The sequence below is a fragment of the Nymphaea colorata genome, chromosome 2, assembly GCF_008831285.2.
Source record: "Nymphaea colorata isolate Beijing-Zhang1983 chromosome 2, ASM883128v2, whole genome shotgun sequence".
In the NCBI taxonomy this organism is placed as follows: Eukaryota; Viridiplantae; Streptophyta; class Magnoliopsida; order Nymphaeales; family Nymphaeaceae; genus Nymphaea; species Nymphaea colorata.
The window spans coordinates 16,246,467-16,259,341 of record NC_045139.1 but is presented as its reverse complement, the minus strand read 5'-3'; the positions used below and the strand labels follow the sequence as shown (position 1 = coordinate 16,259,341).

Below are 12,875 nucleotides of genomic sequence, written 5' to 3'. Positions count from 1 at the left end.
ATCAAATTAACACTCTTCGGGATCGTTTGACAACAGTACACACTGTTACCATTCAACGAAACCCATTTTTTGAGATGGATTCATGGGGACAGTAACAACGTGTTGTTGTTGTTGCCAAACTTCTACCAACTTCTGTGATGGTTCTTAACAAACTAAAACTCTAGCGCTACACATTTACAACTAGCTAGCAAGCTCAGCTACTAAGCAATGACAATTGGTGCCAGAGCAAGCTCTTTGTGGCACGTTGAAGAAGCAGAATTTTTCTTGAGTTAATTCTTCCTCAACGGTCCTCTGATGAAGGAATTATGGCTTAAAAGAGAAAATATCACAACGACTTCAATTTCAAATTTTACATCATCGAAAAGGACAAACTCTTATCAAAGAATCCACTTATTTTATATGAATTTTCAGAAATTTCCAGTTTCTTCAGGCTTCCTTTTATTAAAACGGTACTGATTATTTTATATTTAAAGTGTGTAAGCGATTAAATAGAAGAAATCAAAACTTAACCATATTTTTATTATTTCATGAGGGCTTCAATATGTATTTGTACTTGAATATGTTTTTGTAAATTTCTGTTGAAGAAAATGAGGGTATGTTCTTCCGAAATTGTAAGATAGTTTTAAGCGGAGAAAGTGGGCAAGATAAGATCCAGGCTTGGGACTACGTTGACCCGATCCGCTATTAAACAAGTTTGAAAGGCTATTTTCCCTCCCAGGCCCGTCAATCAAATGGGGGCATAACGGTGGGAGTGAGACAACCGAGAGAAGGCAAATCGTCTTCTCCACTTTCACCCTCTTTACCGCTCTTCTCTGTCTGCCGTCTGGAAGCCATCTAAGAAGAGACGCTCTCCTTCCCACAGACACTTCCAGCTTTGCTTCCCCTCTCTCTCATAAGGCGAACCTCCAGGTTTTGGTCCCTGTTCACTCTTTCTTTAGTATTCATTCATCACTGTTCTCTTGAGAATCTTGAAGTCTTGTTGCGATGATGCCGAGGACAGTAATCATTGCGAAACTAGTTTTTGGGTTAGAAATGAAATGTTGGTTCAAATGATCTAGGTCGTTCCTGCAGGCCATATGAGGGAAATCAGTATCTGGCAGGCTCCTCCGAGGGCAACTTGTGTCAGTTTGAAACACTAATGGGTGATTTAGATCTTTAATGGTGTGTATGTTGCACTATTCCGTTTGTTCTTCGGAAGATTTTGTACATCTCTCCTATTTTTATTCGATAAAAAATTCGTCAATTTGTTTTGGGATTTCCTTTTGGGTGGTGGTGCGAGCATACAATTATCATCATATGATGATCACTCAGCAAATAAACACATCTGACTCAGTTGCTGGTACTTAAAATTTGATATAAACAGATTACATTTTATGGTGTCGACGCGTTGCATCACCATCATCTTCCCAGAATTTGGTGCTGCTTCAGCGATTTTACTGGTTTTGCTCCATCTGCCTGTTGATTAAACAATAGTTGACTCTTTGTCTATTGGGTTATGTATGTTCTTCGCTGTGAATGGGCAGCTCTTTGTGTATTCCAGTAAATGAGGAGTACCCAGTCATCCGGATGATATGAAAGGCTGTGATGTTGCCATCTTCATATCCAAGTTGTTCCACATTTTGTCCTGTGCCTATGTCCGTTCCCACGGTATCGCCACATTTTCATCGCCCCGGTTGTTGGGTTATTTATGCTTGCTGTATGGACAGGCAATCATTTGAATGCTCGTACATGGGCAAGCGGGTGTGTGGTATGCACATCTGTCTGAACTCTCAATGTGTGATATTTGCATCACTGGACCTGCACAACCACATTTCCGCTTAGTTGTCTCTTGCTGATTCTCACGAACTAGTATGTACGCCTTTTGGGTTTTGGTTCTAAAATGGTTTTGAGTCAAAGGTTGATATTTTTATTTGCTTAAATTCTAGATTAACACCAGCAGCAACATATGGAACCTGTGGGGCACGAGGAAAACAGGCGGCCTGTTTTGAATTTTAAATGTGAAAAGATCCTTTCTCATATAGACAAGTCAAGTTCTTCAACTGCTAAAATCATAAACAAGGAGAAGTGTAAACCTGAAACAAATGAGGAACTATTTGCTTCTCCAACACCTGTCAAGGCTCCGCAGCTCTCCCGGAGGAGTAAGAAACTTGAGGAGGCCAAACTGCCTGACAAGTGAGCAATTTCAGTGCTTGTGCTAGTATTTACGTGATCATTGTTTACGTTCTTGTATTTTATTCAACTTGGTGTATTCTGCATACTGTGCCTGGATTTATTTTATTATGGTTATCAGTTTCCAAATAGTTGGTGAGCTATTTGATGGTCTGGAGACTTCTGTGAGGTTGCTTCGTTTGTGCAAGAAGCCAGTCACATTTCAAAATGTTTGCATTCAGGTGGAAATTCTTACTAAGAGGTATATACTTGCCTTCATCAAGTGAGTTTCAAAGGAATTTGCTGCTGGCTAACCTTGATAAATTGATTTCCCTAAACTCAGGAAGCTTTTATATAAGCATCTTGCTCAGATGAATTATGTCATGCCTGAATTCATCCTTGTTGAGAGCACCTTTGTGCACGACCAGAAAAGTTTCTGCATGCTTCCGGACATGAAAATTACTTTACTGCCGAGCACATCTGGAAAGACTGAAACATTCACCATTGGGCCTGAAGCTGGCGACTCTAAACCCTTGAGGGATATTTTTTGGACAAGACTTCGTGATATTATTCTGGACCATCCTGAGGTATCTTACTGTAAAAATTAAAATGTTGATACGTGTAGCATTATATTGGATTATGGTTGTTAGGTTAGTTGTTCTGGCTGTATCTATGGTTGATTATTCGAGTAGTTAATTTTGATGGTCCATGTGACTAACATTTTTTGTGGTTAAGTTTTTCGTAGAAGCTCAACATTCTAGAATGTGAGCGTAAGCTTATGAATTAGTACTTATGCTTAGACCAAACATTTTGGTTTGCAAACGTTCCATATTTTCTCCATATGTCATCTTCTGAAAGTCTACGTGCCAATCAGGTTGCACTAAATCATTTCTCATTGTTTGTATGATATTGTTAATTGATGTTCTAAGATTAATGCTCCAACCACTGTGTTTAAGTTGGACTTTGATTGCATGATTTATGTCCTGGACGGCAAATGACATGGCCTTACAGATACTAAAGATATCCCAGCTCATTGACTGTATTTTAGTCGATTCAACATGCTATACTTTATGTTATATAGAATGAGATTTAAGATAAAGATTCAATGGCCAATGTAATGTCTCTTGCTCATTCTTCGTCCTCCCAATTCAGCAATGACGGAAAATCTAGTTCGATATTCTTACTGGATTATTTAAAACATTCAGGATGCCAATTTTGTAACTACTTTAGAATCAATTTGTCTTATGTGCAATTTGATAATCGATGCTACCACAAATGAGTTGATTTTCCTAGCTGTTTCTCTGGGCTTCTGTAATTAATGAGGAAATGGGTTGTAAGAGCTATTACCGCACATGGCAGGTTATTGATATCCCGGAGGCAACACTACCAGAACCATTCAATTCAAATAGTGATACCTTCACCGATGAAGTATCTCCATCAGTGAGGACTGATTCAACTGCTTGCATGCCTTCGACACACTTTGCATCATATTTCGAGCAAAGATTCTCTAATATTTTGCAACATCATCAGGAAATGGAAGCTCCAAATCTTTCATCAGCAGCTCCAAATTGTGTCACAGAGAATACTTCTAATAGTTTCATGAAGCATTACAGCCCCATCAAGCAGGAATCTGAATTTGAGAAAATTGGATCAAGTCGGTCTGCAGCATCCATAATTAATCCCCACTTGGGTCAATGCAGCCCCGTGGCACACCCTCCAACTCCAGCCCAAAGAATGTCTAAGGTTGCGGCTCAAGAAACACCTAAGGGATCTGCAGAAATAAGAACAGTACTAAACATAAACCGAAGAAGATCTCTGAAATTTAGTTGCGAGAATGTCGATGGGAGTGATTCAGAACAGATTTTGTCTTTGAACGAAGAAAACAGGGAAAGGGATTATTCCACTCGTGAATTTGGTAAGCTTGTGGGGCCTTCTGTGAATAAAGCGGAATCTGCCAGGATTCCACCTGTTTTCCCACCAAAGGTGTGCCTTCCATTCGCCTCTCTAGAGTGGTCAATTTTCACCATCCCATTAGATTAGTTTGTTTAACAACCTTTTGTTAGTAACCACTGCAACTGTTCATCTCCAAGTGCGTCTGGTCTGAAAGCTTAAAACCCTAAATCCAGTATTTGCATGGATAGTACTGACCTCTTTAGAAAGTGGTACCATATGCTGCTGCTGAATTTTTCATACAAATCCTTCTTGTTCAACCAACTGCAATCTTCCAGCCTGAATTATGTAGTTCTCATTTGAGGCATTTATTACACACTCATTGATGTGCTAAAGGATCAGCTGAACATAATTGATTTGCTTGGGTTCTGTACAGGACACAGGAACTGCTAGCAAAATAACGGGCCATAAGATGTGTGGGGCCAATGTTGCAAGACATGAGAAGATGCTTTTGACAGACTTATTTAACACAATATGTAGGATCCTTCAGTCTGCAAAGTGTCCATATTTCACGAAGCAGGAGCTTCTGCATAAAGTACTCTTCTACAGTTCTGAAACATTTGAAACAAGTAAGATCTTTGACACTATGTTTATTGTATTACTACCGAGATGGTGTTCACTTGATTCAAATTGCAGGTGAGATCGAAGAAAAACTGAAGTTAATGGAAGAACTTGCTCCTGAATGGATCTCCCAAAAAATAGCATCTACTGGTGACTTCCTTTATTGGTATATTTCCTTATCTTATATATATATATATATATATATATATATATATATATATATATATATATATATATTAGTCTCAAGTATTTTTTCGAAAATCTAAACTGCATAACGTTGAAAAATGTGGGAGTAAGAAGAACATGGAAAATTGACGTTCATATCGGTTTTTATAAGCTATTGTAATATCCTTGTAAAATCTTCTGGTCGAGATACTCTGTTTTAATACCCCACGTTTACCAATTTCTCTTTCTTTTCTCTCTCTCTCTCTCTCTCTCTCTCTCTCTCTCTCTATATATATATATATATATATATATATATATATATATATATATATATATATATATATATATATATATGAAAGGAAGAATTTGGTGACTATTGTCACGATTAGACAACACATATTTTTGGGTGAGAAGTGATCTAAAACTTGACACCTAGCAGTTAACTGTGCACGACGTTTCGTTTGTACAACTAAATTGAGTGACAAGGGAACGTTATAGTAGTGAAGTCTCATTTCTGTACTTTCTTCGGATAGAGCCATCTCTATATGCTACTGCCAAGTCAGCAAATGATTGCATTGGAAGCTTACTTTTTGGGGTAACTGCTGGTATATATATATATACATATATATATATATATATATATATATAACAGGAGGTTTACAGAGTACATGGAAGGGTTTACTGTAATTGATGTGCACGTTCTTGTTTTGCAGTTTCTGTAAGGGCTCCGATGTATCGGCCGTCTATGCGCGGCTTGCGGGGGCGACTTAGTTATGTTCCGTCAACCGCGATTATGGGAATTCTTCATGGAACACTCGTCCCTCTCTCTTGAAGCTGCACCCGATCCTTCTTTTTGTCTTCCATATGATCCATGCAACACTTGTAAGCTTGGATGGACTACAGAAAAATGGTGGAAGCTTGCGGAATGCGTATTACACCAACCGAATAGATATCGCTAATGTGCTAGAACTGGTTGCAGTTTACTAATTTTATTTTATTTGGTGCTTGGCGTTCATGCAGATGCCACAAAAGAAGATTTGTATTTTTTGTTATACTTGCCTGTTTCGACATTCTTGGAGAGGCTGAATACCAAGCATGTATTTCTTTATTAAATTTGTGTAACTACTTTCATGAAGCCTTTAACCAAACGGCCGAGAGTCTCTCGTTTCGTGCTTTCCTGTAAGTAAATATTACTCACAATCACTCAGAAACCGTTGTCAGCGTACTCCGCATGGGTGGGGGAAGACGGAAATGGGCATTGTGTTCAACAATAATAGGAATGAGAAAGATATTGTGGTTGGTTTTGCGTTCTAAGAGCAGAGTATAAAATAAGGGGCAGAAAATACCACCTACTTAAAATAGCCTTTGCACGCTTTAATTATAGCCTAATCGGATAAAAAAAGATTTACAGTGTGTAGTTGATGCCTGAATACCTTTCTTACATGAACTAAGCTGCCAGATTTTGAAAACAAGATTAATGGAAACTAACATCTAAGTATCTTGGTTGATTTTTAGACTGGATCTTGCAAATAATATTTAAATGCGAATTCATTTTGAATCCACGATGACACTGTAACATTTCTTCTACTCGGATTTGGCGGGTTCTGTCAAATATCTGCAGAACAGATAACGCAAGGAATGGGTCTGTTACGGTTAAAGAACGATAGAACCATTTTAACTGCAAACAAACGGGGGATTTGACTGATAAGAAGGGGATTTTCGTGAAATGCAGCAATTAGCGTTTTGAGGATAGTCCGATGGCACTCAATCTTTATCCTTATCCCTTTCTCTCCTCGAACCTAGTTATAGGCGTTATACTGGTGCCACGATTCTGGGTCTCTGTCTCTCGTGGAAAACGAAGCAGCAGCGGGGGAGTTGAAGGAAAGCATGGCTGTCGGCGACATATTGACGCGGGCTCGGCCCTTCTTGCGAGGGGAGCTCCACAGCGTGGACGAGGAGCTGCCGACGTTCGTTGAGGTGCTGGCGTCGGCAGGTGCCGGGGAGTGCTGGCACAAACACGGCGACTTTCTCCATCACCTGCTCGACGTCTACCGCATCCTCCACCTGTGGGGGGCTCATCCCCACGTCTCCCGCTGCGGCCTCTTCCACTCCGCCTACTCCAACTCCTACGTTAACCTCGCCATCTTCCCCCCGGATGTGGGCCGCCCCGACGTCCGCCGCATCATCGGAGGCCCTGCCGAGCATCTCGTCCACCTCTTCTGCATCGTTCCTCGCCAACCCCTTATCCACGATGACCTCCTTTTCCGCTACACCGACGCCGAGTTGGTCCAAGATCTCGCAGACTCGCAGGCCTCCCTCGAAGCCTCTAGCAAGCCCCCTCCAGTGGCCAGCGATAACCACCTTCCGGAATGGAGGAGGAAGCTGCAGGCTCTCCTGCCGGCGGAGGGAATTACGGTGAAGCACATCAGAACGGGAGAAGACGTCGTGGTGCCCCGCCGGCTCGTCGCCATATTCCTGCTGATGACGATGGCCGACTTCAGCGATCAGCTTTTCGGGTTCCAGGACGTACTCTTCGACAACGCGAATGGTCGAATGGAGTTCACCGGCAATTCGTTCACGGCGCTCTGGCCAGGAAACGGCAAACCGGGTCTGTGGATGAATTCCATCTCTCGGATGGGCGCACTGTACAATCTCATCGCGAGGGAGGAGATCCTCTACATAATGGAGAGAGATCGGAAAGATGGTGGTTGCGACCATCATGGCGCTAATGGCAGGATTGGAAACGATGGTGATCATCGTGGCACCGACAACAGCAACGAAAACGGCGACTTGGTTAACGGGTATTTCAGTGAGAGGATGGAGGAAATAGAGCTTGTCATCCCCCCGGTCTTCGATGACTGCACCAAGGTTCTGGACCAGCATGAGCAAATCGAGGCGAGGGACCTGTACTGGGAGGCAGTGAGTGGTGTAGGAGAAGCAAATGAGACGGCGGCGGAGCTCCTGGTCAAGTGCTGTGAGAAGAATCCATTTGTAGGGGAGCCCCATGTGGTGCTGGCTCAGACGTATCTGTCGATGGGGAGTTATGAAGAAGGAGAAAGGGAGGCTGAAGTAGGGTTGAGGCTCATGTTGGAATGGGGAAGCAGCTGGGACAAGAGGATGTCGTGGGAAGGGTGGATCTCATGGGCCAGGGTGTTGGTGATGAAGGCAAAGGAAAGGTCTTGGCCCAAGGCCTCCTGGGGCATCCTCAACCTTGGGCTTGTTAAGTGAACAGAAAACAGAGCATCATGAATCCCCAATCTTTCTTTCTTCGTCTTCTTTCTGTTGGATGGATGCAGTGTGGGGATGTTAAGTGTCTCGTATCTTTATATACAAATAGTATGACTTGCTCCCTTAGTTCCTCTTTTCTTTTATGATAAACAGATCGGGGTTTAGTAGTCCCCTCCCCCTGTCCAATTAATAAATTGTTCCTGTGCGTCAGTTATAATCTTATATGAGTTTAGCAATGAGTTTGGCAAAATAATAAAATATTTAAGAGGATGCTATGAGGGCTGTCAAGGTTGAAGATCTCCTAATTGACCTTAATGCAGTTGATGCCGAAGTCCTCTCCGAACTTGTCAGCAACCTAAGTTCAACATTGCCCATGAAGGACATGTAGCCGACAAGCCAACGCACAGGAGGTTGATGTTCACAGGACTATAATCGGTGAACCAGCTGCTGGTTCGTCCAACCATGCCAAAGTCTTTGAGACCCTAAGGTTCACTTAACATTGTCACCGCCACACCGTGCCATCGCACATGGTTGGAACTTGGAACCAACTTACACATTTTAATGCACAGGTATACAAAGGTTTCCATTGGCGGCATGACAAAGCTCTCAAGGCCAGCTTGGTGCTCTTCCGTCACTAACAGGTAATCCTTTTGTGCATTGCTTCCTATTGTCTGTTGGAGTATATCCAATTCACGAACTGTCTACCTAATTACCCCCCGGCACCATTATTCAGAAATGAAAAAAAGCTTCTGCGTTGGGTTCTCCATGTCCAGAGGCTAGCTGACGATCTCAACCATCTTTCTGTTAGTAATCTGAAGAAAATGAGCCAAACGTCACTGAAGCAACGAAATTGATCCAAAGGTTACTCAAGATATATATATATATATAGCTGTTAGCCTGCATATGTAGGCGGATAAAGGATTTTAGTGAAATAGCAGTTGTTGAAGCCTGAAGGACGTTTACTAGCTTTTCTTGTGGGTCAATATGAACCAAAACCGAAAGTTTTCTTCTTTGCATGGACCATCTCCTTCTTTCCAGCCCTTGTTTCAATGTTCACAAAAGCCACATTCCTTTCTTTTTTCTTAGTCTAGTTTCTTCGGTTCCAATGATTTTGGATATATATGCCAAGTAAAGAGTTCCAATAGACAGCTACTGGGAGATGGCTCCTGTCCTTGATTCAGAAAGAACAACTTATGTACAAGGCAACAAAATCAGGATGACATGCATCAGACATTACAAAAACAAGTTAATGGACCCCTACTAACCCAGACATTGATAGGGAGGCCCCAAAAAACCACGAATTGTGACAAACCACTAAACAAGCAGTAGCAACACGAGAAAACATAAAACATTAATGGGAAAAACAAAGAAACAGAACACAACCTTTCTAGCCCACGTCTAGCTTTCCATCCAGATGACCATATTTATGCTGAACTCTCCCCACCTCTATTGAAGGGAAGATATCAAGGACCACAATTTTGGAGCAGAATGGCTTTATACCTTCCCACCTACATGGGAAGGATGACGCGTACCCTCTTGAAGTCCTCTTAGTCATTTATTCCATTTCAGGTTGTCAGAAGTCACATGATAATGTCCTGTATGGTCATTGAGATTAGTAATCCACTTGCTAAGAAAAAACATTAATTCAGCCTAGTCAATCCATTCTTTAGCTTACACCAACTCCCACCTGAGATGGTCTCCTCTCGTCCCCCACCACGCAACACCAACAACTATTCTCGACCTGCCAACCCAAGTAGCAGTCTGAATGGATCTCTGTCGGACCTCTGTCCTCATGCTGCATTTAGATCATAAAAGAATATTAGGCCTGTAGACCGCCAGATATTGAGTACGCTCTTTATCTGCCTCTGACAGCCAGAAACCCATGAACATGTCTTGACAACTCCTACACACTATATCTCTTACTCCTCCTAGCAGTAAGAGGCGTCTATTTTACTGCTTCTTGAAAAGGGATTAATTCATTTTATGTTTATTGGTTGTCCATGCTGCCAAATTCTAATGCATGTGATGTAGAAGCTTTCCAGTTAGAATTTGTGTATAAAAGAATTCTCATTCTGGTCTGACATACACATACACCTCTGGTACCTTAGTTGCTTTTAGCGTATTGGTTGTCTTGGACTGATAGGATTGATGGTTTGGACTTTGGGTACCTTCAGTTCGTTTTGAAATTGGAAACCTCAGAGCTCTTACACCTCTATAGCTCCTATACAATATGCTATTTGTATTAACTATTAGAAACCACGGACAGGCATTTACTTGTTCTTACATCTCTTAATTGTCTTATGATGTGAATTTTATTAAGCTATGGTAACTTGTAGTCTGATCTGGTTGAAATGTGTTTTGTGGACTTGCAAGTGTGTCATAGAGCATACATTTTTTTTTTTAACAAGAGGGATGACCTAATCTCAAGTGCCATGAACTGGTCCGGTGATTAGAAGAAAGCAAAATAGTTGAAGTGGAAGCATTGAAATTGCAACTAGGCATGACGTAAGATAGCCCATTCCGTAGGCCAACAGCTCCAATCTTCATTCTTGAAGTCCGATCCTGAATTAGGCAGCTGGTGACATCAAATGAAACAGAGCACTTAGCTCCAGGAACAAGTCGGCTAACTGATAAAAGATTAAAACTAGATTATGGAACAAAGTAAACATTTCTAACTGTAAAGAAGGATGAGAAAATGATTACTCCAACATGAGTTGCTTCAACCAGCTTATGTTCAGGAAGTCAAATGGAGAAAGGGGCGATGACTCTGATCCTGATGCAGGAGAACTTGCAGGATTAGCCATTGAGTTAGTAGAATGATCAGGCTGGTCTCAGACATGGCTCTGATACCATGTAGAAATCAAGAATTCAAAGAATAGTGGCAGAAAAGAGTAAAGAGCAAGAGCAGAGCAGAAATAGTAGAGGCCAAAATATCACATATTCCCATATTTATACTTGTTACTGCACAATACCATTCTAATTTCTACACAATGTGACTCATGTGTCAGCTGACCAATATGCACAACAGAACTTAACTAATTAACCTGTACACACTGATCTGCTATACTTTAAGAGGGTATGAGTATACAAGAACTATGCATCACAAGAGGTTGCTCCCATTTATTGGTACACTAGTCTTCCTTGACAAATTCACCTCTAAGCACTCATGGAAATATTCCTCTGAAAATGCATGACCGACTCCAATTCAATTCTCAATATTTCGGTTCCCAGAATCCATCGACTTGCTATGGTCTCATGAAATCGAGGTGCATAGTGTTTGAATTGTTTTGAGGAGGATGGAGTGCGATGGGGCAAAGAAAGACAAGGGTGGCACTCTCCCTGTAATGGGGCAGAGGAAGCCATATGTACACCTCCTGCTCTAGCATTGGCAATACATAGGGAGTTTCAGGCAGTCGGGCTCCAAGAGGGTTTTCATGGACAGGTTGACAACGACCTAAGTGTTAAAGGAGGACAGGGCATCGTGGGTCGGCAAATTCCGTTCAACAACTTTGTTGCGGAATGGAAGAGACAATAGTCATGGGCTGCCACAGACTCAGTCAGTGGCCTAGATAAACCAGAGCTAACACAAAGTTCCTGATACGATGATCGTTCGCCGTGGGGAGGAAACTGTGGAGTCTGTTTTTATTTGCTGCAGTAGTGGGGCCTCTAAGGAAGGAATGCTCGCCCAAGTACGGAGTCTAGACACCTTCAATAGGCAAGGCAATGGTAAATGGTGAGAAATCCCCAAGTTTCAATGATGGGGAACGGAAAACTTTTCACAAGAGAAGGGGCAAAGGAGGAGCGGCGGGTGCCTCATAGAGCGGAATTGGTTGCAGGCTCTCTATCTTTGCAATTTCAGTACAGGCTCTCGTGCATGGGCCATTTATGCACGGTTTTTTTGTGGGGCTGGGGTCGACCTAATTATCTTCATCTTTTTCACTGCGACAGTCGAATATATATATATATATATATATATATATATATAGCGACTTATTGTCTGATCGATAGATGGTCAAAAGAATAACAAAGACAAAAAGTGATAGGTATATTTGTTATCTAATATTAATTTATATTTTTTTTTCTTTTAATCATTCATCTATGTTAAATGGTCGACTTTGATTAGATGAGTGAGTGATTCTAAATAGTTAAAATCTTATTCACTTCCATATATATATATATATATATGCTTGAATCTTTCTTTTTCTCTCCTCATTTCTTTTATTTGTTCATTTCACAATCATTACTCATTTCCTATATATATGTATATAGTTTGTGAAAAATGTGAACACATTCGTACTATGTGAAACATTGAATGTTATGAGTTGTGCGATATGTTTAATAGATGGTTAACAAGGTGTCACTTGTGAAGTAACTCTTTTTAAGTTTACAAACATGCATGCAATGGCATCTAAGGTACTTTAATGTGCTTATTAATGAAAATGTATAGATTAGCTTTCCAAGAAAAAGGTTTAACATTTGACGAGTTTATTTTGATGAGACGTGACATAAATTAAAATGGGCTTTACGGCACTCGATTATGCTTAGTGTCTCGTTTATGCCATGAATGATGTTGGAAGGTCCTTTACTGTGTTTTTTTTGGGATCAGTGAAAGTTTATTCTTGAACATTCTCAAGAGACTGGCCTCATTATGCTATTGCTTGAGAATTACGTTGATATATATCTCGAGAGAAAGTTACGTTAAGTGCGCCGGGGGCACCATGCACAGTAAAGGAGGTAAGAACATTTTAATAATTTATTAAAAAAATGTTCTCTATAATCTTTTTTTTTTTTCATTTTTCATTTTGTCAGTTTTCTTTTTTATT

General features: G+C 41.0%; 2 protein-coding genes across 2 annotated transcripts; both read left to right on the top strand.

Moving 5' to 3' along the window:
- The first annotated feature begins 730 nt into the window (after positions 1–730).
- Positions 731–5,937, top strand: LOC116248494 (CDT1-like protein a, chloroplastic). The gene is made up of 8 exons (XM_031621314.2): positions 731–909; positions 1,926–2,172; positions 2,291–2,410; positions 2,492–2,735; positions 3,508–4,131; positions 4,475–4,667; positions 4,735–4,825; positions 5,538–5,937. Exons 2-8 carry the CDS (start codon positions 1,946–1,948, stop codon positions 5,593–5,595), a joined length of 1,557 nt encoding a protein of 518 aa, XP_031477174.1. The 5' UTR covers positions 731–909; positions 1,926–1,945; the 3' UTR covers positions 5,596–5,937.
- A 697-nt stretch (positions 5,938–6,634) lies between these two features.
- On the top strand, positions 6,635–8,274 carry LOC116248886 (uncharacterized). Its single transcript, XM_031621911.2, has one exon. The coding sequence runs from the start codon at positions 6,712–6,714 to the stop codon at positions 8,050–8,052; it is 1,341 nt and encodes a 446-aa protein (XP_031477771.1). The 5' UTR covers positions 6,635–6,711; the 3' UTR covers positions 8,053–8,274.
- Positions 8,275–12,875: the final 4,601 nt, after the last annotated feature.

Bases quoted from the DNA above. Each gene is read 5' to 3' on its own strand.
- LOC116248494 (XM_031621314.2), top strand. From the start codon at position 1,946: ATGGAACCTGTGGGGCACGAGGAAAACAGGCGGCCTGTTTTGAATTTT. The intron at 2,411-2,491 runs GTATATACTTGC...CCCTAAACTCAG, and splicing joins GTGGAAATTCTTACTAAGAG to GAAGCTTTTATATAAGCATC. The intron at 4,826-5,537 runs GTATATTTCCTT...CTTGTTTTGCAG, and splicing joins ACTGGTGACTTCCTTTATTG to TTTCTGTAAGGGCTCCGATG.
- LOC116248886 (XM_031621911.2), top strand. From the start codon at position 6,712: ATGGCTGTCGGCGACATATTGACGCGGGCTCGGCCCTTCTTGCGAGGG.